At 46.3% G+C, this 27,652-nt stretch overlaps 3 protein-coding genes across 9 annotated transcripts in view; all 3 read right to left on the reverse strand.

Annotated features, from left to right (window-relative positions):
- Positions 1 to 12,285, reverse strand: part of SLC34A3 (solute carrier family 34 member 3) — a 28,044-nt gene extending 15,759 nt beyond the window's left edge. Inside the window, exons 1-10 of the mRNA XM_027852539.1 lie at positions 12,207 to 12,285; positions 11,843 to 11,956; positions 11,205 to 11,333; positions 10,558 to 10,701; positions 10,260 to 10,371; positions 9,906 to 10,101; positions 5,997 to 6,080; positions 5,431 to 5,542; positions 5,139 to 5,306; positions 4,392 to 4,508 (exon numbers count right to left, since the gene is read on the reverse strand). Coding sequence (XP_027708340.1) covers positions 4,392 to 4,508; positions 5,139 to 5,306; positions 5,431 to 5,542; positions 5,997 to 6,080; positions 9,906 to 10,101; positions 10,260 to 10,371; positions 10,558 to 10,701; positions 11,205 to 11,333; positions 11,843 to 11,956; positions 12,207 to 12,285 — 1,255 coding nt within the window. The remainder of the gene's footprint in view (positions 1 to 4,391; positions 4,509 to 5,138; positions 5,307 to 5,430; positions 5,543 to 5,996; positions 6,081 to 9,905; positions 10,102 to 10,259; positions 10,372 to 10,557; positions 10,702 to 11,204; positions 11,334 to 11,842; positions 11,957 to 12,206) is intronic.
- Positions 12,286 to 15,673: 3,388 nt separating this feature from the next.
- RNF224 (ring finger protein 224) lies at positions 15,674 to 25,223 on the reverse strand. 6 transcript variants are annotated; one of them, XM_027851685.1, is made up of 4 exons: positions 19,762 to 19,828; positions 19,078 to 19,219; positions 17,346 to 17,503; positions 15,674 to 16,795 (listed from the first exon to the last, which is right to left on the reverse strand). In XM_027851685.1, exon 4 carries the CDS (start codon positions 16,792 to 16,794, stop codon positions 16,297 to 16,299), a length of 498 nt encoding a protein of 165 aa, XP_027707486.1. In that variant the 5' UTR covers position 16,795; positions 17,346 to 17,503; positions 19,078 to 19,219; positions 19,762 to 19,828; the 3' UTR covers positions 15,674 to 16,296. The 6 variants fall into 6 exon arrangements, with proteins under 6 accessions (XP_027707486.1, XP_027707496.1, XP_027707468.1 ...); XM_027851695.1 differs by lacking the exons at positions 19,078 to 19,219; positions 19,762 to 19,828 and adding an exon at positions 25,137 to 25,223; XM_027851667.1 differs by lacking the exon at positions 19,078 to 19,219 and having other exon boundaries at positions 19,762 to 19,849.
- On the reverse strand, positions 24,064 to 26,753 carry CYSRT1 (cysteine rich tail 1). 2 transcript variants are annotated; one of them, XM_027851726.1, is made up of 2 exons: positions 26,518 to 26,753; positions 24,064 to 25,692 (listed from the first exon to the last, which is right to left on the reverse strand). In XM_027851726.1, exon 2 carries the CDS (start codon positions 25,627 to 25,629, stop codon positions 25,219 to 25,221), a length of 411 nt encoding a protein of 136 aa, XP_027707527.1. In that variant the 5' UTR covers positions 25,630 to 25,692; positions 26,518 to 26,753; the 3' UTR covers positions 24,064 to 25,218. The 2 variants fall into 2 exon arrangements, with proteins under 2 accessions (XP_027707527.1, XP_027707517.1); XM_027851716.1 differs by having other exon boundaries at positions 24,064 to 25,695; positions 26,518 to 26,751.
- Between the last annotated feature and the right edge of the window lie 899 nt (positions 26,754 to 27,652).

The following is a 27,652-nucleotide window of genomic DNA, read 5'->3' on the forward strand; positions in this document are numbered from 1 at the left end:
ATTCATTTGTGGTTTTCTAAGTCATTATGTAGCCCAAAGGTATCAGTTTCTACTTGAGTTTGACATCATTGGGCACATTCAAGAAGCAAAGGAATTAACACTGCAACCCCAAATGACATACCCTGCAAATTCAAAGCTAACCACCGAGAACAAAGGGAGACATTCCACAGCAAAAATCCAGGCACTGAAGGCCCTCCACTAGACACCTCCTTCCATGTTGATATCAAACTACTTGCTTCTTTGGGTCTAGGCATTCAACCAATGCTGGGTCCAATTGCTGTACTCTCATCTCCTGAGATTCTTAACCTGGAATCTGTGAACTTGTTTAAAAAAAAAATTTTTTTTTAGGGGCAGTTAGGTGGTGCAGTAGATAGAGCACTGGCCCTGGAATCAGTAGGACCTGAGTTCAAATCCGACTTCAGACACTTGATACTTACTAGCTATGTGACCCTGGGCAAGTCACTTAACCCCATTGCCTAGCCCCTCCAAAAAAAATTTTTTTAATAACTGTAGATCAGAATAATTACTTTCTTTTATAATCCTATGTATTTTATTTCATGCATTTAAAAACATTATTCTGGGAAGGGGTCCACAGGTTTTACTAGATTGCCAGAAGGGTCTATGACACAAAAAAGCTAAGAACCCCAATCTAGTCCATGAATCTTAATCTTGTCCACAAAAAATATCATGAGATACTTTTTCAAATGCTTTGATAAAATTTTAGTAATTCCCTGAGTTACTACTTTCATAACTCTGTCAAAAAGGAAATTAATTCAGCCTGGCAAAACCTGCTCATGATGAAACCATACTTTCTGTGATTGTTGCTTCCTTTCTAGGTGTTCCCTTTAAAAACGCATTCTATAATTTTGTCTGGAATTGAAGTCAAGCCAGTTGCTAATAGCTTGTAAAAACCATTCTATTCTCTTTCTTTGAAAACCAGGATAACCTTTGGCTTTCTCTACTTCAATGATGGCTTTCACTCTCTCCATATCTTTCACAGTGGCTCACATTGGTCCTCACAGAATACTGCTTATGCTAGGCCAATTTGCTATCTCCCTACTTATCAGGAGCGTCACCTACTCATCATTTTTTCTGTCCAAAGACAATTTTTCTTGGTAGAGAATACAGAAATAGAGCAAGAACTGAGAACCTCTGTTTTCTCTATCATTGATTATAATCCCATTCACCCAAGCAACAGATCTATCCCTTATTTGATCTTCTTTTTCCCACTATAGCAAAACACCCCTGTACACACACATACACACACACACACACACACACACCCCAAACCTTTTCATGACTTTCCTTACTAAAGCTGAGCTTCAGAATTCATGAAGTAGTCTTACAAGACAATATCATGTTTTTGCAGCCCTCTCCTTATGTTGTGCCATCTAGAACCCCTCTTCTATCACTTTATCCCCTACATCTTCCTCTCACATTCCTTCCAACTTCTTGCCTTCTGGGAAAACTGGTTCCCTCTAAATAGTTCTTTCCCTGGTTATCATCTCCAGTATTAGGTACTTCTTTTGTCCTGCCCCCACATCCTGAGCCAATAGGAGTGAGAATAATCTTTGCACCTGAGTGTGGTGGTGCATTCCTGCAGTCCCTGTTACTAAGGAATGTGATTCCCTTGATTGCTTGAGTTTGGGAGTTCTGAGCAGCAGTAGGACTAAAGTCCATGCTAAGGGGATTAACTAAGTCTAGTACCAATATAGTGAGCTCTCAGGAGCAAAGGGCACTAGGCTGAGGGTGGGGAAGGGGGCTCAAGGAGAAAAACTGAGCAAGTTAAAACTTCTGTGTTGATCAGTAGTGGGAATCAGATCCACAAGTGGCCACTGTACTCTCAGACTAGCAAGACAGGGAGTCACAGTCTCAAAAGAAAAATTATTACATCTCACTGTCTCTTCTAGACATCATCATCCCTTTCACATCATCACTCAGCAACCTCTTCTCCTTTTGATATTCACCTGGCCTATCTATATCATCCTGGCTAGAACCTGGCCACAGTTACCTATCAGCTTCTGGGTCATTCTCCCTTCTTCCTCAAGGAGTTCAGTACCTGTTCAGTCTTTCTTTCTACTCCAATCTCTGCCTTCTTACCCAGAGACTGCAATATACATCTTTTTTGAGCTTCTTTTTTATTAATTTATTTTTAGTTTCCAACATTCACCTCTATAAGCTTTTGAGTTTTAAATTTTCTCCCCCTCCCTCCCCAAGATGACATGCAATCTGATATAAGCTCTACATATACATTCCTATTAAACGTATTTTCACATTAGTCATGTTGTAAAGAAGAATTAGAACCAATAGGAGTAGCCACAAGAAAGAAGAAACAAAACAAAACAAAATTTTAAAAAAAGAGCAAATAGTATGCTTCTGTCTGTATTCAAACTCCATAATTCTTTCTCTGGATGTGGATAGCATTTTCCATCATGAGATTTTTGGAGATGGCCTAGATCCTTGCATTCAATATACATCTTAATGCCCCCTTAAATACCTTGGTACCCCAGATCCTTAATTCTCTCAACTTCTATAACCTGTACCTTCACTCTACCTCAGTCACCCAGAAGGAAGGACAAATCTTAGATCTCACCAAAAGACATTCGACTCAATTCAACAATCATTTATTCAACACCCATGATTGTGCTACTTCCATGATTCTGAATCATGAAATTCCTTTCTGACCATGACCTTCTATCTTTCTATCCCTACCTTTGCCTCCTTCTGAATCCATTCTTTATTCCCACTACAACCTTCAGTCTCTTTATTTCTCATTGTCTGTGAATCAAAACCCCTGAACTGGTTTCTCTTTCTTCCCTTCATTGTCTTGGACCCACTGTCTCATCAGTCCAACTATGTACTATTCTCTACCTTTGAATTCCTAATTCTAACCCCAATTGCCTCACTGGAAAAAAAAAAGCCTTTCATCCCCTCAAGATAGTATCTTCTCTTTTTTTACAGCCAAACTCCTAGGAAAAAAAGTCATCTGTATTCAGTATCTCCATTTCCTGGACTGACACTTGCATTCTAATTCTTTGCAATCTGAATCGCAACCCTATCGATCCTCATTGCTCTCTCCAATATTACCAGCAATAACTGCTGCATCCAACTGTTTCCTCCTTGCCCACTCCCACCCCCATCTCCACCCCCACCAAGCTTTATCCTGCTTGACCTCTCTGCATCCTTTTACTGTACTTTGTTGACTTCAATTCTGTTTACTGGTTCTCCTCCTATCTATCTGACCACTCCTTCTCAGTTCCCTTTGTTAGACCTTCATCCATCTCCCGACACACTGTATGGATGTCTCTTCAAGGCTGGCCCTGGGTCCTCTTCCCTTCTCTCTCTGCACCTGTTTTTGGTGATTGCATCAGCTCCTACATACTCATTTAGAACACCTTTACAACAAACATGACTCCCAAATCAATATCTCTTCAAAATTTATATCTTTTCTAAAGGACTGGAACTGTTTAATCTTTGTCTTTTTATCTCCTAAGTGCTTAATAAGTGCTTGATGAATGGATGAATATACATTTGCCACTAATCTCTTGCCTGAACTCTATTTGCTGATCATCAACTACCTGCTAGAAACTTCTACCTACATCTCCAATCAGTATCTCCAAATTAGCATGTCCTAAAGGGAATTCATTGTCTTCCCCACTAAGCCCATCTCTTTTCCAAACTTCCTTGTTCCCATTGAGGTACCACCACTCTTCCTGTTACCTAAGTTCACCATTTCTGCTTCCTTTTTATCTAAGCAGTTGTTAAGTCTTATCAATTCTACGCCCCACAACATCTCTTCAGGCTGCCCTTTTCACACCACTCCCATGGACACCCTAGTTTCGACTCTCATCACCAACCAAATGAACTATTGAAAAGCTTCCTAATAGACCTCCTCATTTCCAGTCTTTTTCTCTCCCTGATTTATTTCAGCCAAATTGGTCTACTGTTGTTTGCTGAATTCAACTTTCCACTTCCTGTCTTTGTGTCTTGCCACAGAAATATCGGTCTCCCATCTTTATGCACTCTCTACTGGACTCTGCCTCCTAGAATTCCTAACTCCCTTCAAAGCTCAACTCAGCTCCCAGATACAACCTGTTCTGGTACTTGACTTCCCTGCCTTCCCACCAACCAATTTCCATTGTCAGTGCGCCTCCAAGTTTCTTGGATTTACTTATCTGTAGACATGTAGCTAGTAGAATATTAGCTCCTTGAGGGCAGAAACTGGCTTTTTTGTCTTCCTGTCCTCTGCACCTAGTACAGTGTCTTATACATAACAGGCACTTAGTAAGTGTTTATTGAGATGAACTAAATTGAACTGAACCAGGACCTCACATACCTCTCCCAGCCCATTCCAAGCACCATCACTGGCACAGTGAGGCTTCTCTACTTACCCATCAGGGGAACAATAGCTGCAGTGAATACACTGCTGCTCTGGACCACAAAGGTCATAACAGCACCAACCACAATGGCCAGGTAACCGCTAAGCCATCCAAAAGGGAAAGGGAACTCTGCAGGAATCAAAAAGAAGGAAACATTAAAGTTATTGTAAGAATATTAACAACAGAATTTGCAATGTATATAACACTTTACAGTTTATAAAGCACTTTCCTGAGAGCAGACCCATAAAGTAGTGTATTATTTTCCCCATTTTGTAAATGAGGAAACTGAGGCTCAGAGAATGACCACATTCACAAAAGTAGTAACAGTATATTACCACTATTAGTATAATAATGATTGTAATAATTTCTGATAGTGCATTTTAGGGTTTGTGTTTTTTTTACATTATTGTTTTCGGTTCTCACTAAAATCTTTCAAGACAGATAGTTCAATTACTATCATCCCCGTTTTCTAGATGAGCCTCAGAGAGGTCAAGTAACTTTCCCAACCTCACAGAGTGAGTTTAGTGGCAGAAAGCTTAAGCCCATGTTTCCTAGCTCAAAAAGTCCTATATTCTTACCAATGCACCATGTCGCCTTGATTTTTCTGCTTCTTTTCCCAGTCTCCAAACTAATTCCCTCCAATCCCCATCTCTCCCTCCCATGTTCCTCCCTCTGATGGTGACTCCCCTCTCTCTGCCCCTGCCTTCCATTTCACCCTTTTCAACTGCCCCCTCCCCTCCAATCCCAGTTCCCCCTCACCAGCATTGATGACTTTTCGAATGACCTGGGCAATCTGGCCATGAAGGATGGAGTTGAGTAGGCGGACAATGAGGACTAGGCCAGAGCAGAGGGTGAGTAAAGAGCCAGCCAGCAGGATGAAGCCAATGGCCAGGTCATTAAGGGATGATCCCACAAAAAGGTGGTGACCTAAGAGAGGCATACCCCACCCCCCACAATGTATAGATCAGCGAGGACTGGGCTAAGGCTGAAAAGGGGGCCTGTGGGGATGAGAAAGGGAGTCAAGGAGATGTTCAAAGAGGATGTTTCTCACAAGGCTTCATGTTGACTGTGACATTCCTCCCTTGGCAAAGCTGGTCCCCGCAGGGGAAGCAGAACTGTGTACTGCATTCACTAATGTTCTTCACATGAATAGGCTCCATAGTCTAGGTTAGAGTCAGGTGGTCACAGGAAGGGTTAGAGGTCAGAGGTTTGGATTAGGAATGAGTCAGAGGGCAATACTGGGAGAGTCGGGGTACATAAGGCTGGGTTTGGGGAGTGTTCTGGGGTCAGAGGGCCAGGTTAGAAAGGGGCAGGGATCAGAGCTAAATTGGGAAGAGGCCCAGGGTCAGAGGGCCAGGATGAACACTGGCAATCTGGTTAAAATTTCTTTTCAGAATGGTATTTTTTAAATTGAAGGAAATGCTAAATTTTCGGTTAGAGATTAATGAAAATAAAGTATTTTTTTCCCATTCAAGTTTATGGACCCCCTGAAATCTAGGGATTCATGAACTTCAGGTTAAGAACCTTGGATTAGAGGAACCCTGAGGAAGTGGATTCTCTTTGACAGACAATGCCTGGGAGATAGGGGTCTGGTTGTGACCTAGGATGTGTCCTCACCATCTTCTCGGTGTCACACCATTGCTTGATGATGCTATTGGTCACGTTGCCTGTGGCACTGTCTGAGATAGCATTAGGATCCAGCTGTGGAGGGCCAGGCCAGAACAGTGAGTGAGGGAGGCTAGCCTCAGCCCTTGTCCTATCACTGGCATCAGCCACCTGCTGGGTAACCTCCCCTCCTCTTCCCTCACCTCCCTCCCTATCCCTCCCTCTCTTCCTCCCTTTCTCTCTCTGTCTCTCTGTCTCTCTCCCCCCCATACACACACACACACACTCACACACACACACACACACACACACACACACACACACACATAGGTCCCTCATGATTCCCTAGAACTGCCCCCGCTAGCCATCAGAAACCTTGTGAAAAATAACCAGCATAGTTGGCGAAGTATGCCCACTTGATTTAAAGAGTTCATAGGAGATAAAAAGGGGGAAAGATTTCACAGTTGTAACCATAAATCAATGGGTAAATATAATGAGACTTCAATGCCCATTCCTTCAGTTATTCATTCAACTAAGTTCCTATTATGTGCAAGGCCTTGTGTTCTGCAGTAGGAATGCAAAGATGAAAAATGATAGCTCCTGCCCTCAAGGACCTTACAGTCCAATTGGGGAAGAGACAAGTATAGAGACAATTGGGGAATGAGACAAGGGAGAATGTGGTAAGTTCAGAAAAGAGATTCAGGTGAAGTACTCTAAGAAAATTTGAATTAGAAAAGACCACTTTCATCTGGGGAATGAGTGAAGGCTTCATGAGGAAGGTAACATTTAAGACCTACCTTCAAAGAAATAAGGGATTTTGACAGATGAAGTAGAGAAAACAGTTCATTCCAGGGAGAGCTAGAAGGGGTGGAGGGGACCTTAGTAAATTCACAGAGGCAGAAGAATATAGGAAGAGATTAGGGAATATTTAGTGTTCTCATTTGTTGGAATCTAGAATATGTGAATTATGAAATGTAAGAGATTGATCAGGAGGGCTCACTAATCAACTAGAGGAGCTTTGTTTCAAACGTTTGTCTGTGCCTTAGTTTCCTCATCAGTAAAATGAGCTGGAGAAGGAAATGGAAAACCACTCCAGTATCTTTTCCAAGAAAACCCCACAATGGGGTCATGAAGAGTCAGATGTGACTGAAATGACTGAACGGCAGCAGTAGTAACAACAGCCACAAAAACAAGATCAATCACTACCACCGCCTCTCCATAGAGGGATGGCACCTTAAAAGGAAAAACAAGACAACTCCTAAGTGATTTTGGGACGGCCTCCAAAATGAATTGGTTGGTTTGGAGCCACCTCTACATGCCTTCTAAGGAATGGGCTTCAATGTCTAGGGTGACCCTCAAGAGCATACTGTAATAAACTTAGAGCTAGAAGGGAGCTTAGAAATCAATAAGCCCACCGACTTCATTTTACAGATGAGGAAACTGAGGCTTAGAGAGGTTAAATAAGTTCTCCATGGTCACATAGCTAGTACATGTCAGAGACTAGAAATGAACCCAAGTCTTCTTGACTCCAAATTCAGCACCCTATCTACCACACCACACTGTCTCTCATGATTTGGTTGGCTTACGCTCCAGAATATGCGTTCTCTTGAGTGGAAATAACCTTTGTGCTGGCCTATAAAAGTGAACTCACTGACCTGTCAGCATTTAGATGAGAGCCATGTTTACCTATTGACTTATACTGGAGTTTCAGAAGATAGAGAGGCTATATAGTAAGCCACAACCAGTGCATCTCTCAGTTGAGATGGTTGAAGAAGGCCTACTAATTAGCATGAAGCTGAGATGTACTTATGTAGCTCAATCTTGGACAAGCTGCCTTAACTCGCATCATGCTAGGGATAGTAGTCCCAAATAGATACTTCCAGATAGATATTTACTTCCAAATAGGTAGTTCCAGAGAGATACTTCCAAATAAGAATCAAACAAACCTTTTTATTGTTGTTAAGTCGTTTTTGTCATGTCTGACTCTTTATGACCCTGTTTTAGGGTTTTCTTGGCAAAGATACTGGAGTGATTTTCCATTTCCTTCTCCAGCTCATTTTACAGATGAGGAAACTGAGGCAAACAGTATCAAGTAACTTGCCCAGGATCACACAGCTAATAAGTGTCTGAGGCTGGATTTGAACTCAGGAAGATGAGTCTTCCTGATTCCAAGCCCAGTGCTCTATCCCCTGTGCCACCTAGCTGCCCCAAATAAACCTAGAAAGGAGCTATATTTGGAGAGTTTCTCAGACTAAATTCTGGGTGGTGGCATCAGCCAAAAGAGAACATGACCTTTTTAGGGATTCTTCTAAGCTTGAATCTGGTCTGTGTAAGCTTAGATCTTGAGGGCTTCTAGGCTACTGGTTACAGAAATAAGGCTAGAAAGGTAGGGTGGAATCATTTTGTGGAGGTATTTAAATGCCAAGGTAAAGGCTATTGTGTTGGATCTTCTGGGCAACAGGAAAAATGACAGAGGAGAAATAAGGTCATTTGCAGCACATTAAGAAGATGCCGTTGGGGCAGCTAGGTGACACAGTGGATACAGCACCGGCCCTGAAGTCAGGTGGACCTGAGTTCAAATCCGGCCTCAGACCAGATACTTGACACGTACTAGCTGTGTGACCCTGGGCAAGTCACTTAACCCCAATTGCCTCAGTAAAAAAAAAAAAGAAGAAGAAGAAGATGCCATAGTCAGCTGTGTGAAGAAAGGAGTGAAGAGAACCTGGAAGCAGGGAGTGGCCAATCAGAGGCTATGACAGTAACCCAAGATAGGGGTAATGGAGTGGTAAAAAAGAGTGGCAGTAGTAGGGGAGAGAGAGTGAAGGAAATGGATGGAAAAGAGGTTATGCCCCAGTCAATGGGACTTGGGAATAGATTGGATGTGAGAGATAGAAGAGAGGAAAGAGTTAAAGTCAACTGGCTAACTGGGAGCATGGTAGTACCATCAACAGAAGCAGACACTAGAGGAAAGGATGGGCTTGAGAGGAAGATGAGGAGGTCAGTTTGGGACACATTTCCTTTGAGTTGCTGGTAGTACTTCAAAGCAGAGGTAAACTGGAAAGAGCTGGAGCCGTGGGGCTGGAGCTCAAAGGAAGAAATCAGAGCTAGATAAAGAATTCAACTCAAGAAACACTTATTAAAGGCATACTATGTCCAAGGCATTTCGTTGGATGTTAGAGATATAGGCACAAAGTATGACATAGCTCTCACCCTCACGAATGTTATAATACAGATTGTATAGATTTGAGAGTCATGTGCATAGAGTTGAAAACTGAAGCCATGGGAAGAGATGAAATCATCGAGGAATAAAGTGTAGAAAGAAGAGAGAAGGGTCAAGAACAGAACTTTGGGGGTTCCTTGCAGTTAGTAGTCAGGAGAACAAAGATGAACCAATGAATGCTCAGGAGTTGAATTCAGATGGATAGGAAGATAATCAATGCAGAGCAGTGTCATGGAAGCCAAGGTTAATGCAAGAAGCTCCCTGGTGGGGGCAGCTAGGTGGTGCAGTAGATAGAGCTCTGGCCTTGGAGTCAGGAGGACCTGAGTTCAATTTGACCTCAGCCCAGACACTTGATTCTAGCTGTGTGACCCTGGGCAAGTCACTTAACCCCGATCGTCTCACCAAAAAACCAAAAAAGAAAAGAAAAGAAAAGAAAAGAAACTCCCTGGTTCCTCTGTGATTTGGACAATGACTTAATAGACCCTAATTCTAAATATTTCTCTCTCTTTGAAAATCAAGATACCACTTTACCAAGGTTGATTTTAGGAACATTGAACTAAGTTGCTTTAGTTAAAGCTTTCTTAAGAGGACAAGGAAAAATGAAATGGAAGCTATCTAATTAACAAGTGTATTAAACCTCAAAGGGGAACCCAGTAACCCTGAGATTCTGATCCCTCTCCCCCAATTTTCCTGGAAGGTACCTGCACAATGAGATGGGTGAGGGGCTGTGTTAGCACCTTCAGGATGTCAGGTGCCTGTTCCCCAGGGCTGAGAGTAAAGGATCCCACCACCAGACCACTGAGTTTCTCCAGAGCTCTGGCTGCAATTTCCAGGGGCAGCAGCACCAGCACTGTCATCCAGTTAAAAATGCCATGGACAGCAGAGCCCCCAAAGGCTCTGCAATACCAAGGTCACATGACCCTGTGTAATAGTCTCCACCATAGACTTCCCTCCCAAGCCCTGGGAAGCCCCAACCATAAGATCTTCCCCAGCCTTTCCCTCCCTAGCCTCTGGACCTCCCACCTTCCCCCTCTCCAGCCTTTCTCCCCAGTCACCTCCGGAATTCATCCCTGGCACCCGACTGGGCCATGGAAACTAAGGTGCTGGTGATAGAAGTGCCCACATTGACTCCCATGATGATCGGTACCGAGGCTTGAACGGTCAACACTGAAGAGAAAACCCAGCTCAACTTCTTGGACCCTCAGCCCTGAGATTGGGGCAGATATGGGTCCTTTGTTCCTCCACCCCCATCCTCCTAATCCTCCCACAAAACCCTCTCCCCATCCGTCCATTTTTCTGTGAAATGAGAGGCCCGGTCACCTGAGAGCACGGTAGAAGATCAGAGTCACTCACACTTTGAGGCTACCATGCTGACCACAATGGAGGAGGAGGTACTGGAACTCTGCACCAGTACAGTGACCAGGACGCCAATGACCAGCCCAGCCACGGGGTTGGACAGCACTACATTGTCCCTAAAGATGTCCCCAGCCACTTTGCCTGAGATAAAGGGCAGGAGGGAGAGAGGTAGGGAGAGAAGGGTCTGAGAGTGTTAAAAAAAACTAATCCCTGAGATGATCCCAGTGGAACCCGGGAAGACTTGCATGAGCTGTCAGAGTGAAGTGTGAACAAGCACAATTTACACCACAGCTACAACTCTGGAAAACAAACAACTCTGAAAGATTTCTGAAAGAACACTGATCCACCCAATGGCCAACCGTGATTGCAGAAGACCCATAATGAAGCATGCTACCCACCACCTTACAGACAGGGAATGGACTCAGGGTGCAGAATGAGACATATTGTTTTAGATGTGGCTAATATAGCAATTTGTATTGTTTGACTATCCATCTTTAAATTGCAAGGGTTTCTTTTTTCTTTGTTTTTCAATGGTGAGGTGAGGTTCGGGGAAGAAGGGAGGAAATTGATTTGTAAATGAAAAAAATGTAATTAAAAAATTAGTGATTCCTAAACCTCCCCTGGTCATGCCCATGGCCACTCACTGCTCAGCAGCTGGAAGGCAGAGCTGAGAATATCCAGGGAACAAATGAAGAGGTAGAGGAGGCCAAGGAGTGCAAAGCCCTTCAGGACACCAATGACCACATGGCGTAGCCGACCTGCCCAGCTTAGCTCTGAGGGAACAAAGTAGACACTTTCCCTTTGCCCAGAGCTCCCATGCTTACCCCTATTTGATCATCTTAATTCCTACATCCCAATACCACCCCCCTCATTCTGACATTCCCATTCCATATACCAATCCCTACATCCCTGTGCCATACCCCACTATACCAACTTTAGTCCCTTTGTTTCTATTCCTATTCCCTGTTTTGACCTCATAACCCTAAACCCTGTCTCATGTTCTCAACTACTAACCTGAATCCTTACATACCTATTCCATATCCCAGTTCCACAACTTTAATTATTCTATCCCCATGCCCTTAGTTTCCCCATTTGTGAAATGGGGATGGGATCACGAAGGCTCTTCCAGAACCAAAACTCAAAGAATTCATTTGCAATTCCCTTCCTTGACTACAAGATGTATCCTCCTAATGTCAGATGCTTCCCTGTCCCCTTTTAATTCCTTGTCTATGGCTGGCTTTGCCCTTTTCTGCTGCAGAGAATAAACAAGAACAGAATTCACCTTTCCATGACCGGCCAGAAGCTTTCAGCTGTGGGAGGGCCCAAGGATCTGTTTCTCCCTCTTCCTCCAGGTCTGGGGCCCAGCTGGGGACCTGAGTTTTGAACTGTTCCATCCCTGTGGAGGGTCTGAGTCAGAGCCAGGATGGGTGGCTGAGCTGGACCCCAGGACAAGAATTATCCCAAATTTCAAACCTTCCAGTATGGTCCGGGGAAAGGATCAAATAGGATAGAAGCTGAGATGGAATCAGGGTACAAGGATGTGATACAGGACACAGCAGTTTGGAGATAAGAAGCAGAGAATCAAAGGACAGGAATGGAGAAGAACGGAAAGGGAGAGGGGAGGCTGTGGAAGAAGATTTTTGTACCTGCATCTCCAGCTCTCTGGCTCTCAAGGCTGATACTGACTGTGGTAGGGGCCCTGTGGCCAGGCTGAAAGTGAGACATGGGGTCCCAGTCTGGCTGTAGGAAATGAAAAGAATGGGAAAAGGTTGGAAAGATTCCTCCTTTCCTTGGCAGGGAAGGTATAGGAATCAGAAATCCTGAGTTGTCTGCTCATTTCCTCCATAGAAGGATAACTACATTGGCTTTAGGTCTGTGTTTTTCTCCCTCCTGTCCACTAAAATTATACCCTTCTAAGCCAGAACCCACACCCACAGTAGAAGTAATGATGCTATATTACAAAAGGCAAATTCAGAGGCTTCAGGTAACCCATGGTTTCATCCACCCACCCATCCATCCATCGATCCCTCTGCCTTCCTAGGGTCTGGGCCCATCCAGACGTCCCTTTATTTCAATTGCTCCTGCCAATTCTTCCAGGCTGTACATAGTCAGATCAAGCTATCTTTAGGTTGGGACAAGGGTTAGGGTGGAAAAGAGGGCATGGAGTGCAAAGTGGGTGACATTAGGACTTGGCCTGAGCGGAGGAACTCAGTGACCCATCCTATCTTGTGTCATTACAGACACCATAGATGGTTTCAGATTAGACTTTGGCATTTGCGATGATGATGGTGATAGTTTATCATTACAGTTCTTGGGTACTCCTACTCATTTACCAGAAATCCAAGATCCTAATCCCCCAACACTCACTCCTTACTCCTCTCTAACCAAAAAAAAAAAAAAAAAAAAAAAAAAAGCTGTACTGTTTATCTTTAATCTTAAGACTGGTTTCTGTGTAGCCTGACTTCTATCTTATATTTGGTCCCTGAGGCAACTGATTTCCCTCCATACCTCCACCAGATTCATAAAATCAGAGATCTGGAGTTGGAAGGGGCCTCAGAGACATCCCCATCAAACTCCCTCATTTTACAGATAAAGAAACGGAGGTTCAAGGAGGTTAAGTGACTTGTCCAAGTTCACACGGGTAGTAAGCATCAGAAATGGGATTCAATCCCAGGTCTTCTGACCTCACAGTCAATGTTCTTTTCCAGGGGACCATGTTGCCTCCAAATGTTTCCAGGTCCCTTGGGTACCCAACTCTGCCCATGGCCCAGGTCCTCCCCACCGACTCACACACAAACACATATATTATGTCATATCATGTCACAGTCAGCAGCTCCCTCCTGCCTGATTCTGGGATTTTACAAGGCAGGAGGGAGGTGCCCTTTCTCTGTCACCATTACCCTCATTCTCACACGCTATAAGAAGATGGGAGATGGAGGTACACAAATCCTGTTCTCTTCTGTCACCCCTCTCCTTCTTGGCTACCTCTTCCTTCCCTTGTAGCTCTTTCTGCCATCAACTACTGGGTAGCTGGGGATGAGAGGATACCCCAGTATCCTGGGAGAGAAAGTCAACCCACTCTCTCTCAATACACATAGTCTCCTGGCCTGTCAAGACCCGGGCCCTAGGCCCTAAGACACCTACCTGAGCTGCCTCTTGGCCCCAAGGTACCCTCTGAGAAGTGATTAGGAGGCTGTAGAAGAGGCTGGTAGTGATTCAGGTCAAAGATCCAGCTTCGCTTACACATGACCTACTATAAGCACCTCCCCATTAATGTTTACCAGGGAGCTAATCTGTCCCCCACTCCCTGGGTGAGGACACCACACTTCTGACATGGTCCTCCAGCTACAGACACCCATAAGGGTAGAAGCTTCCTACCCCCCAAGCCCTTCCCAGAAAGAGGATTACTTTCCCTTGGCTTGGGTGCTCCCCCCTCACCTGGAAACTAGAATCTTCTGGACCATCCCTGACAGGTAATCTCTGTCTGATGACACTTATCCCTTTCCTCAAACTGGAGAAGCCAATGTACACATATGTATAACCATGACCATAACTGCACATGAACAGTGACCACACTAAGTCTGGCTTCTCCCTATCCCTACCCCAATGGCAAGGTGGAAGGAACCTGGGGTGGATATTCTGGACTCCCAGGTCCCTGTCTCAGGTCTTTCTCTGATTCTGGCTTTCTCTGCACAACCCCAGAACATTCGGATGAAGAGGAAAATGTGGATTTAGGCAATCCAGCTTTGAGGTGCCTGTGTCCTGGGCTGGCCACACATCTTATCTGCTGCAGAGCACTCTGCCAATGACAGAAGCCTAACCTTGAGGAGCTTATGTGCCCTTCCTTCTTACTATCTCCCTGTCCGTTGTTCACCTTCCCAAGGGCATCATCCACTTTTCATTAAGGAGGATGGGAGCAGGGTGGGCAAAGCCGAGGCAGCTTCTACTCCCAGAGTCCAGGTTGGGGCAAGAGAGGGCTAAGGATATCAGAGAGTGAGAGCGGCATCATTCTGAGGCAAGAATGGGTCAGGGTTTGGAGGAGGGAATGGTAGACTCAAGGAAAATCCAGGAGAATATCTGTGCCTGGAGTGGGGTCAGGACAAGGTTTAGAGTCATTGTGGAATCCGTATCAGATTTAGAGGTGGTTCTTGCTAGGGCCACGGTTAGAATGAAATCTCTCTCTCTCTATCCTTGGAAAAGGAAGGTTAGAATAGAATGGTCTCTAAGGTCCCTCGCAGTGCTGATATTTTATGGTTCTATGCTTAACCCTGGTCCCAGACTGAGGCCTGACCTCAACTACTGACTGCTTTGGAACCCTGACCATAGACTGAGCCCTTACCCTGGTTACAGACTGAATTCTGACTGAGACCAGCTGTGGCCTTGTTGTAGATCTCACCTGCGCCCTTGGGGCACCATCTCTGATGGGTGTTCCCTTTTCTTGGGGTCAGCCCCTCCCTGATCAGTTCTCTCTCTGGGGCAACAAGATCAACGGCCAGGCACCCCCCTCCAACCATGCCAGGGTCAGATTTAGACATACTCTCCAGGGGGCCAGCCTGTGGGGAGTCCCCACTCTCTGCATGTTCCCTGTGGGCATATGAGACTTTGGACTTGGTGGGTGAGGCAGATCTGTGTCCCTCCTGGGTCAGCACATTCCCTTGGATGCCTTCCCTCCCCTCCACAACCAGGCAGCCTAGGGCATCATACTGGGACCTAGGTTCAAAGAGAGCCCTACCAAAGAAATCTCCTTCTGAACAACACAGGAATTGATTAAATGTCTTTCTTGGGATCAGCATCCTGGATCACTTTCTGAGGAGTCACTGTGTCTGGGGGTCAGTGTCTAGGGGTCATTTAGGGGTCAGGGTCCAAGAGGTCAATGTTTAGAGTTCAAAGTTATATACCAGTCCTATCTATCAGTAAAACGTTCCTATAGGAAGCTGGGATGGGAGAGCACCTTCTGTCCAGAAGGGGTCATTCATAGCTTTACTGTTTTTGCCTATCTTGTTCCTCATGTGGGGAGAAAAAGCCATGGTGACACATTGGGGCCAAAAGGATTTTCAGGCAATTAGAAACAAACTCTGTGACTTCAGACAAACATGCAGTTGGGGGACAGAAACCAGAGTAGATAGTCACACTTTAGTAAAAAAACCAAAAACAAAAAATGAACAGAACAAATGGTTGTAAACACAGCCGTTGTGCCCTATTCCAAACTGCAGGGATCTCAGCCACGGTCCTAGGTATCCCTACCCTCACAATCTGGGTGGTGGCCTCTCCTGGGATGCAAGTCAACATAGCTTTTAATTTATGTGCTAATTATGGGGTTTGAGTTCAGGGTTCTAGGTGCAGAGTCCTATCTCTTTCAGAGGCTGAGTTTTCTAGGGGACCAGGCAGCCAAGGGAACCATTATGGGTTCTAGCAGCCAGAGGCCCTTTGCCACCTTGAGGAATTAGAACTCTCCAAATAACCCCAACTCAGGGTCCTGGTAGGGAGAGTATGATGGTGAATCAGCATTGAGAAGAGGTTGGTGGCAACTAGCAAAGGAGTTGGGACTTAGTGAGGAAAGCAAAGGAGCTGTGATGAGACATATCTCAGGACAGAGCTCCAGCCCTCACTTTCAATCCCATGCATGGGCTAGGTCAAGGGTCCAGCCTCGGCTTCCCATGAAGACTGCCTGGATGTTGTGGCTAGGGACTGTTCCATGGCAGGATGTTTGGTAGCTGGGCACATTTATGGCAGGACTCAGACTTCAGGGGTGCCCTCAGGCTCACAGCATAGGCAGCAGCCCCAACAGCCACCCTGTCGGGGGAAGCGGGGCTGAGGGCCTAGGGTTGGACAATGGCTGTCTGGTTGCTGGGTGATCACGGAGCTAGGTTTGGGAGGGCTGCCTTTGTGAGGAGTTGGGGACCAGGGCTCTCCTCGGAGGGGTTCCCGCTCAGCCTTCACAGCCAGGAAGGCAGCCAGATCAAGGTCCAGCATGGCCACACCACCTCTCGGTGTGGGTGTGCTCTGGCGGCACTGAGGGCAGGGGATCCATCGCTGTTCATGAGCTGGTGTGTCCAGTCGCCGGACACAAGACTGGCAGAAGGTGTGGCCACAGTACAGACGGCGTGGAAGGCGGCCAGCCAGGTCATAGGAGGAATAGCAGATGATGCAGTCATTTCGGTGGACCCCCACTTCTGAAGGTTTCTCCTTAGCAGGAATGGCCTCACTTTCAGTGACTCCCTCTACATGCAACATTCTGTGGAGAGAAAGACGGACCAAGGCTGGGGACCTGGGACTCATTCAGCCTGTTACCTTGGATCCCAGGGCCAATAAAGGGCTAGTGTTAAGATGTGGCACAAGGTCTTGACTTCATCAGACCCCTCCTGTTCTGGAACACATTGCTATCCCAAACTTTACCTTCAAAAGCCCTAACTACATCTCTTTGTCCTGGCTCTGTTCTCAGGGGACACACACAAGTACAGACAAGGGTCTCAGAGACACTCATATAAAAGAAACACCACTGCTGGTCATTTATATAGCATTCCCTGGTTTGCAAAGCATTTTACAAATAATTGATCCTTGTATCAACCCTACACAGGAAGCACTACAAGTATCACCCCCATTTTACAGATGAGAAAACTGAGGCTGAGATCTCCAATAAATTATTTATTTGCCTAAGATCAAACATCTAGCGAGTCTGAGGCAGAATATGAAGCCAGACATTCCTGACTCCCAGGTCTGGTGCTCTAACTACTGTGAGTGAATGAATGGATGGATGGATGGAAAAGCATCTATTAAACACTTACTGGGAATACAAAGTGAGAAGCAAGACAGTCCCTGTTCTCACAGAGCTCACATTCTAATAGCGGGAGACAACACACACAGCAGGATTCAGCAGCAAGTCAGATGGTCCTTGGGGTGCAATGGCAAAACAGATGGTAATGTGCCTTCATTAATGTTATTTCTGTTGATTAAAAAAAACAACTATATCCATTTCTGTTGTTGATCCATTTGACAGGGCTTAGAACTATGCAACACTTCTTATGTTTAGGACACACTAACATGGGGAAAGTCATATGGAAAGAACACTAGACCTACTATCAGAGGACCTGGGTTTGAACACCAGCTCTGACACTTACCCCTTATGTGACCCTGGCCATGATGATCACTAAGGTCCTTGACTGCTCTAAATCCTTTGATGCTATGAACACACACAGAGCACATACACATACACACACACACTAAAAGACACATAGCTTGGATGAGAGATCACAGATATCTTATTTCCAAACTGGACAGAGACAAGGAAAGCCACCAGCTGCTCCCTTTTCGGTCCTGGAAGGCTGAGGAGTGAAGAGTTCAGGGAGAGCCAAAATGGGGGTCAAGGACCTGGGGAAAAGTTTTTTTGGAGGAATATTAATGGAGCCCCTGAAAGAGATGTTCTAAAGGTAGTTTGTTGGGGTACAGGAAGGGTAGGGAAGGTAGAATGAAGGAGAATATGAACAGAGACTTCCTCCTTCTGGTTTATCCTTGAAGAGGAAACTACAGCCCTAGTGATTGCTTTACTTCCTGGACTCAGGAGAATTTACCCCATGTTGAGAATTGGAGCTAGGTTCACAAAATCTTTGCTGAGTTGGGGCCTCCACTGGGGACTTTGGGGGATAACTGATCTGCCATGTATTTTTTGAACATACTTCCTCCTTTCCCAACAACCCAGACTCCTCTATCTGCCTCCCAGGTCACACTGATAAAAGTCAACACATCTTTAAAAAAACCCTGATTTCTGTAGACTCCCATGCTAGGGCCAATGGGAGAGACTATAAATATGGTTCCTGCCTTTTGGCATTCAATCTTGTTAGGGAGACAACAACCTTGATAGATACGTATCATTCACTGATGATCTTTGACCTATCAAAGGGTCCCTATGGAGACCCCCACCCTTTACCCTGACATTCACTCTGAGAACCCTTAGACCCTGAATGTGATTCTCCCAAATGCTGAACTAACATTAAATCTCAGGAATCTGTCTTCCCCCTCTGGGTCTTTCCTCTACCCCCAGAACCCTATGGGAAATCCAACAAGAGAAACTAACTAGGGCAGAATGACTGGGTTTTTACTTTGTGGCACTTGCCATCCAGAGGAGAGCCTGCTCCCTCTCTCCTTTCACTCCTCCTAGAGTGCTCCTGTACCTTCCGGTTCTTTGCCAGGCCTTTGTCATGGGCCTCAGTAGAGGCAGGGTAGCCCCCTCCACTCTCTCAATAGACGTTGGGACCCCCAGCGGTCCCACTGCACTCCTCTCCCAGCGGCTGGTGCCTGGGCCCTCGTACCCTGTAACTACTCCCTGAAGTTTTCCTACCAGCTTTGCCCCAGGTGTCAGAATGGCTAGTTACAGCCTAAGCCAACCAGCTTCTCCCCTAAAAAGCTCTTCCAAAGGCCCAAACTGAAGAATATATCTCTGTCTTATGCTTCCTGAATCTTAGCGTCCTGGAGGACTTTACACATACTAAAGGATTGTCTCCCTCCTGACTCACTCCTCACCTGTTGGCCTTTTGGCCACTTTTAGCAGCTCTTAGACTACTTGGTTCCTTTCAGGGTGCCCAGACTTTGTCTCTCTTCTTCACCTAGTGTCTCAAGGCCTCAACTTTCCAGCTCAGCATGTCTCTCCTTAGTCTCCTCTCAGCTGTTCAGGTTAGAACCTCAGGTCATTGAATGTTGTCCAAGACAGGTGTCTGTGGGGGACATTTATCTCCCAGTCTCTAGTAGCTTCACCTCCAGCAGATGCTTTGAGTCTCTGGTCCCTGAACTCATTTCCCTGAATTGGGATTTGCCTAGAAAGGAGCTGGGAGCAGAGGAGATTTACCTATCCAGGCAACCCATCAGCCCAACCCAGGCCAATTGAGACAAACTTTCTGGATCATCCACTATTTGGCCTATTCACTGGATTCCCGAGCAGCCCAGTTCTCTAGCCCAGGGTATTTACAAGCTGATCAGACACCAGGGAATGGATCTATAACTCAATTCACATCAATCTTTCCCCATCCCCCCTTATAGCACTGCTGTAGTACCAGACAATTCCTGACTGTAGGCCCAACCTCTGAGTCTCTCTATGCCTCCATCTCTCCCATTTCTGTCTCTCTTAGACACCAGCTCCCAGGTGTCCTTTCCTTCCCTCCCTCCCTTGCTTTCCCTGCCCTCAGCCCCAGCCCCAGCTCCAGTTCTTACCTGCTCCCTGACCACTGGTCTGGATCTTGTGCTTCCACACGTGTCCGGCCTCAGGGCCAGATCCCAGGGAGTCTGATGGGTACTCAAGGTGCCCAGAGCTCCCCCTCCCCCAGTGGGGGCTCACATTACCACCCAGGAGCTCAGGATGAGCCAGCTCCGCTTTCAGTCACAAAAGCCATGCAATAGATCTCCCACCACTGCTTCCAGACACATGGCCCTGCGAGAGATAAGGAGTCTTAGGGCCCTCTGCTTGCCTACCCCTACTTGGTCTCCTGAATGAGGGAAAAACACAATCAGCAGAACCTTCCATTTATCACTCCATGCAGCATTGATGGAGAAAGCTTGTGAATGGCAAGGTTGTAATGGGGAAGGCACTGGAGCAGGCATTAGTTAGATGAGGAGCATGAGGAGGGGTCATGAATGACTACGTTAAAGGCTAAATCTGACCAGGGCATATCCCCTTAACATGTGGACGTGGTCAGGTAGTGAATAATAATAATAAGAGATAAATTTATACAGTGCTTTCTTTTTTCCCCACTTAATAGTATTTTATTTTTTCCAATTACATGTAAAAATAGTTTTCACATTCACTTGTATAAGATCTTGAGTTCCAAAATTTTTCTCCCCTCTCCACTCCCCAAAACGGCAAGCAATCTGACATAGGCTATATACGTACAACCATATTAAACATATTTCCACACTAGTCACTTTGTAAAGAAGAATTAGAACCAAAGGAAAGAACCATGAGAAAGAAAAAAAAAGAGAGAAAATAGTATGTTTCAATCTGCATTCAGACTCCATATTTCTTTCTCTGGATGTGGATAGCATTTTCCATCATGAGTCTTTTGGAGTTGTCTTAGATTACTGTATTGCTGAGAGGAGCTAAGTCTATCAAGTTAATCATCACACAATGATACTGTTATATATAGTGCTTTCTTGACAATAGCTGCATGAGGTGACTAGGATAAACATTATCATACCCATTTTATAGATGAGGAAACTGAAGCTCAGAAAGGTTAAAGTCACTTGCTTATGATCACGTAACTAATGTTAGAGATAGAACTTGAATCCACTTCTGATTCTAAGCAATACGACACACTACTTCTTGGCTTGTGAACGTGGGTCAGCTCTGGGTAGCCCCCTGACCCTGATCATTGGCCATCCCTTCCTTGGAACAAATACAACGAATACTCTTGTTCCAAGAGCAGCTGGTGTAGGGTCAGGGTCAGGTTCTAAGTCAGCATTTCAATTTAACTCAAGCAGTTTCTGTAGTGGGAACTGAAGAGTTGCTTTGAGCCAACTTTGCTCTGAATCTGGCAGAAAGTAAAGGTGGAGGGCAGCCTCTTCTTCCTTATCCCCTCGCCATTTCCCCTCCCTCAGCCCGCCCCCAAAACTCTCCCCAAACTGGTCTGACTAGTTCTAGTGGTTCAGTCTGGGTGGGGCTGCTTCTCTCCTAGGTTGGGCTTGGGGGGTGTAGGGTGAGAAGAGAGTACCTGCTTAGGAAGGTGGTTGAGTGGGCCATGGGGACCAGGGCAAGGCAGGCAGAAAGGGGGCATCCAAGATCATGGTGAGAGAAGATGGTGTGTGTGTGTGTGTGTGTGTGGGTGTGTGTGAAAAAAGGATAGTGCTTCTCAATAATGTTGGCAGAGCTGGTATGAGTCTGTCTTCTGGGCCCTGATCCATGAAAATTCCTGACAGCTGGGTCATACACAGTGAATACCTCACACATACCAGGCACCTCTGGGCAGTGATTGCTTCCTGCTGACTGTTAGATGTGGAGAGACCAGTCCATCCTGCATGTCCTGTCAGACTAATTGTTCTCAAATCTATGGTGTTCCTTTGCTACTCAAGAAATGTAAGCAGTTCCTTATTGCTCACAGGATAAAGTCCAAACTCCCAAGTCTGGCATTCAAGGCCTTCTATGATCTGACTCCAAACTCAGCTTTATCACTCAGTTTTCTCCTAATGTACCCTGCATTCCTAAAACAGTGGATAGAATGCTGGGCCTGGAGTCAACAAGACCTGAGTTCAACTCCAATCTCAGGCATGGACTAACTGTGTGACCCTGGGCAAGTCACTTAACCTGTTTGCCTCAGTTTGCTCATCTATAAAAAAGGATCAAATGAGATAATAATTATAAAGCACTTAGTACATAGCTAAGTGTCTGGCACAACTCCTCAGACCATAGCACACCAATAATGACCCTGGGGTTTTCTTGGCAAAGATACTGGAGTGGTTTGTCATTTCCTTCTGCAATGGATTAAGGCAAACAGAGATTAAGTGACTTGCCCACGGTCAAACAGCTAGTAAGTGTCTGAAGCCAGATCTGAACTCAGGTTTTCCTGACTCCAGGCCCAGCACTCTATTTGCCTCCTGGCACATAGTAAATGCTATATAAATGTTAATTATTACTAATATTATTATGATAATGGCTTTTATTATTCCCTCTGTAATGCCCTTCCTTTCTTCTTTCCCTCTGTCTATCTGTCTGTCTCTTCTCCTCCTTCTTTGCCTCATCTCTTTCCCTTTAAGATGCAGTTCAAGACCAACCATCATGCAGGAGTCAGAGAAGATTTCTACGATCCTGGCTCTCACTGCACTCAGTGTCTGATCTGCTCAGTTCAAAATTCAGTCTCATACTGTCCTAATTGATGTTTCACATGAGTGACTTCTCTTCTCAGAAAAACTATAGTTTCCTTCAGTGCTTCTCCATGTTTCTCGAGTTTCTTGACTAGGATGAAGATAGGCATGCAGGGGTACTCACACAATGTCTGTAAAAACCCCACAGTGGTGGTTTGGAACTCACCTACCAGGAGGCATGGATGCCCTAGGATGGTCTTCTCTAAGAATAGGATATTGAATTCGAAATTTAAAAAAATCTGGATTCTGCCACCAATATTATTTGTGTTACCTTGGACAAATCACTTCACTTTTCTCAGCCCCCAGGTTCTCTGTTTGTAAAATGAGGGTTCAGTAGATAATCTCTAAGGTTTCTTTCAACCTTTCAAAGTGGGTCCTAGGCTCATTTTGGTAAGAATGGAAGGAATAAAGATGGGACCAGGAGAGTGCATGGAGCAGAGGCTGGTAGTGGGTGGGGCAAGGATATGTTGGGCAGTGGGTGGGACCACTTGACTGTAGGGTCAGAGGAAACCAAGGTTTCAATGGAAACTAGGAAATCATTCTCCACCCAGGCTTAGGATTTAGAAGATGAGTCATTGGCCTAGCCAAGTTCTACTCTGGCTTCTGCACCTTCAGTCCTGCAACTCCCACTTGCTAATTCCTATTCTTCCTCACCATTAAGAAATCTCTTTCCCTCACGACCTTAATGACAGCAATGTGAAAACTTTTTTCCCAAACTGCAGCACAAAACTCACCTCCCTCAGAAAGCCTTCCAAGACTGACCTCACCCAGCTCTATTCACTTCTGGATTCTGGGACCCCTGGGCCTCTGGTCTGTACTACCTTAGCTGTCCCTTGTGAGTCTGACACTCTATACACGTGTTCTTCATCCACATTCATATGCCAGGTTTTAGATATTGGCCCTGACTGAACACTGGCCCCATGACTTCCTCATAGTGGATGGGTGATAACCTTCAATTCCCTCCTCACTGCTAGGACCATGGCTAAGAGACAGGTCATAAGGTTAGGCCAAAGGCAGTGTAGTTACAGGGTCAGGGCAGAACCAAGCATGAGACTGGGGATAAGGAAGGGAAGGCAGAGGTGGATAGGGTCCCTCCTCAGAGCTTCTATTGCCTAGCCAGCTAGTGGAAAATAATCAGTGGCTGAGAGCTGTGGGGTCTGAACTGCTGCTTAATGACATGAAGAGTTTTGGCTATCTCCTCAATCCACCTCTAGATTCAGGCTGGTCCAGCCCTAACCAAAATGGAAGCAAGGTTGAAGAGCAGGGATAGGAGAATGTGATTGTGTGATAGAGAATGTAGGAATTAGAATCAGGAGAGAGGGGTTTGATTCTCAACTCAGATACTAACAATGTGACCCAAAACGTGAGGCAAATCACAATGCCTCAGAGTCTCAGTTTTCTTATCTTTAAAATGGGAATAGTAATACTTGGTCTACTCTACCTCACAGGGCTGTTATGCGGAAAGCCCATTGCAAGCTTTAAAGTGCTATACAAATGTGAGCTGTATTTCTCAAACCCAAGAATCCCTTCTTCTCTGGCCATACACCCAATTCTTACAAATTTCTAAGCTCCAAGTGAACCTTCCCAGACCCGAGACCCCAAGCCCAGCCCTTCCAAGCTTTATGCCGTCTCTGGATAATCACAGCAAAGCAGCGGTGAAGATAGAGCTGAACAAATTATTTAGGTTTATTGTCAAGGGAACAACAGGGGTAACTGAAGAAGTGAGGAGTCCCCTGGGGCTGGGGACTGCCTCAGTCCAGGTGAGGTGGGGTATGGGTTGATAGGACACCTGAGTTGAGCTGTGTGAGGACAGGAATCATTCTCACTGAGCCTCATCACTGGCTCAGGATTCTAGTGGGTAGAGAGTGGGCAGTAATAGGTATCACCAGTGCTGATGGCTTGTCCTAGTCCTGTGAGGCTTTCAATAGGCACAGGGTTAGGCTGCTAAATACCTTCTTCCATCTTAAATAGAGATCTTCCCTCTCCCAACCTTGGTTTCCGATTTCCCTGACACCCCCCTCAACACTCTCCTCACGATAGATGCCCCCACCTTAGACATCCCCATATCTTATAATAGTGTATTCAGGTCTGGGTATCACATTTTAGACAGGACATTAACAAGTTGGAGGAGGGAGACTGGCCTGGAAACCATGATGTACTATGATCAGTTGAAGAAACAGGCATGTTTACCCTGGAGAAGAGAAGAATAATCTTGGAGGGACATGACAGCTGTCTTCAAATATCTGAAGAGTTGTGATGGGGAAGAGAGATCAGACTTGTTTTACTTGGCCCCAAAGGGTAAAATTAAAATCAATGGATGGAACTATACTGAGACATATTTCCATTCAATGTAAGGGAAAACTTTCTAACAGAGTTGGCCAAAGACAGAATGGGCTCTTCTGGTAAGTAGTGAGCTCCTGGCCGCTGGTGATTTTGGAGTAGCAGTTAGATACCCATTTATCAAGGAGATCGTAGAATCCTGTACAGGTACAGGTTAGACTCTATGATTTCTTTGATCCATTTGAGCTTGGAAATTCTGTGATTCCTAGGCTCCTGATTCTGCCCAGGACTCTGTCTTGTCATGATGGGTGACTTGGGGAAGGAGATAGGAAGATGATTTCAAATGCATCAAATCCTAATGACTTCGGCCTCTGTCCTGAGCTCCAGTTCCTTTGGCCGGAGGTGGCAAATGCAATCCAAGGGGGAGTCACCCAGTGAGATATGTGCCTACTTACCCCTGAATGACAACAAACCCAGCTGCATCGTGGCATAGGTCTCCTTCAGTCTGGGTTCCTCTGGGCTAGGTGGTCAGAGGATCTAAGAGACCACGCAGCAACAGCGGTGGCAGCGGCAGCATCGAGGGCAGTGGCAGCACCGGCAACAGGGGCAGCAGCAGCAGTGATGGGCGATGTTGTCTCCGGGTCGTGCAGGTGGGACGGTTGTATAAGGTGGCTCTGCGGTCCCTGATGTCTGCTGCAGGCCGGTGTAAGGATTCCCTGGCTGTTGCCAAGACGCCTGGGTCTGGATTTGAGACCCTCCTTTGGCTTCCTCCTGGGTCCACCCACCCACTGTTGGCAGGGAGTAAGCTGGTGCAGGGCTAGGCCTGGCCCCAGGGTATGGAGTGTCCTGGCTTTGTTCCAGTTGCTGTTCTAGGTCTGGGCGAAGGTGGGCTCGGGGGATGTTAATGCTGGCGTATGGGTTCTTCACCACAGATTCAAGGGGGTCCATGGAGCTGCTAGGAAGTGGCAGGGAAGGAGGGAGGGAGGAAGGGAGGAGCAGTTTGATCTGGCCCTGCTGAGGAAGGACACAAATATTTACCCAGTACAGAGGGGGGAAGGGCAGCTAGACCTGAGCTTCCCAGACCTGGAGACAGACCTAACTCCCAGTCAAGACCCAAGTTGCTCACCAAGGGCTCCCAGCCCTGACCAGAGCCTTAAATCTCCCAGTAGAACCACTCAGCTTTGTAAGACAGCTCACGTAAGTATCTGAGCATAAAAGTGTATGCGTGTGACCATGTGTATGTGTGATTGTATATGTGAGCATATGTGTGTGAATTTTGGACAACACAACGGTGTGTGACAGCTTGTGTGGCAGAAAAGGATATATGAGTATGATAGTATATAGATGCAGGTGTGACAATGTATGAATTAGGCAATATATGAAGAATGCTCCCCAAAACTCCGAGCTTCACTCTACCTTCGTGGGACAAAGCTCTACAAGGAAGTCAGAGATGAAAACTAGGAATCTGGGGAATGGGTCAACTAAGAGGATGAAGTCCTGCACTGGACAGTGGGTGAACTGAGCATCTGGTTCCTCAATAAAGAACATTGCTTCCCCCTTTCGTCCCTCTGTGCTCCCCTCCCCATTCCCCCAGCATGTGGGGTTTACATAGAGAGGAGTTTCCAGCTTCCAGGGTTAGGTTCTTTCCTGATCTGTGACTTCCCCCAGTCCCCTTGTCCCTGTGTTCCCATGTCCTCAGCCACTCACCAAGGCAGAAATGTCCTAGAGAAGGAGAACACAGCCACCCTCTTCTCAGAGCTTAGCAACCCCAGGGATGTCCCAAACACCTGGCCTGCGTCCCAGAGAGGGCAAACACAGACAAGCTCATGAACCTACCTTCCGCTGAAACAGGCAAGTGTTGTGTGTGGATCCTGTCTTGTGTGACACTCTGGGATCAGGGTAGGTGTCAGCTGAGTTGAACTCTGTGGGGCCTCCTCCTTTTCCCTTTGGGGGAGGGCGGGGGGAGGTCCTAGGAGGGGTTGGGCCAGGGTGGAGCAGAGGAAGCCCAGTGGGGCTCAGGAAGGTGGGTACAGGAATCTTAGGAATAGAGAGTTGGGGGGCTTAGAGGTGAATTCAGAATACTAGCTCCAGAGAGATTCTTTTCTGCTTCGCTTCTACCAGCCCTTGCTCCCAGCTGTCCTTTAAAGAATCAGGAGTGTCTTCTCCTACATCAGTGCCTGATAAGGGGTTCAGCACAGAAGGGGTTTCTTGCCCTTCAGGTCCTTGGTCTCTGGTGATCCACAGAGCTGGCTCACTTCTAAGGCATCCCCAGCCCCTCCCTGGCATACCATTCTCTGTCAATCCGTAGCCCTTAAGCCCACCCAGCTAACTCCTCTAGGTGGAGACAATTGAATGAGGCTTAGCCAGCTAGACAAGGATGGGAGAGGCTGACTAGGGAGGAGAACAGGGAGGGAAAAGAATGGAGGGGGAGAACAGAAGGAAGGGAAGGAGTCAAATGCAAGGAAGAAGGGACCTCCATTAGGACTTATCAAAGGCTCCATAACCCTGGAAGATTGATGGAGGGTAGGCATAGACTGCTGGAACCCTCAGGACCACCTAGTCTTTCTCCCCAGGAGGTCTCCACCCTTGTTTTGGAAGAGGAGGAGAAACCACTAGGAAATCCTCCCAGCTCAAATAGGGAGGATCCCCACAGACAAGATATTCCAAGCAGACCAGTTTCCTAGTAAGAGGAGTCATCTCCAGGATCTGGCAGGGTCAGGGGGATCAGCCCCAGGGTTAGCCTTAGGGTCAAGAGATCAGGCCCAAATGTATAGGTGAAGCAGGAAGTGCAGCCCCACTGTGAAAGGAATCATCTCCAGGGTCAGTCAGGGTCGGTGGGGAGGGGCGGGGGGTCAGCCCCAGAGTTAGCTTTAGGGTCAAGAGATGGGGGGAATGAGGAAGTGAAGCCCCACTGTGAGAGGAGTCATCTCCAAGGTCTGTCAGGGTCAAGGGGGTCAGCCCCAAGGTCAAC

Source organism: Vombatus ursinus, unplaced genomic scaffold (genome assembly GCF_900497805.2).
Source record: "Vombatus ursinus unplaced genomic scaffold, bare-nosed wombat genome assembly UNPS02000580.1, whole genome shotgun sequence".
In the NCBI taxonomy this organism is placed as follows: Eukaryota; Metazoa; Chordata; class Mammalia; order Diprotodontia; family Vombatidae; genus Vombatus; species Vombatus ursinus.

Coding starts and splice junctions, on each gene's coding strand:
- RNF224 (XM_027851676.1), bottom strand. CDS start 16,794: ATGTTGCATGTAGAGGGAGTCACTGAAAGTGAGGCCATTCCTGCTAAG.
- CYSRT1 (XM_027851726.1), bottom strand. CDS start 25,629: ATGGACCCCCTTGAATCTGTGGTGAAGAACCCATACGCCAGCATTAAC.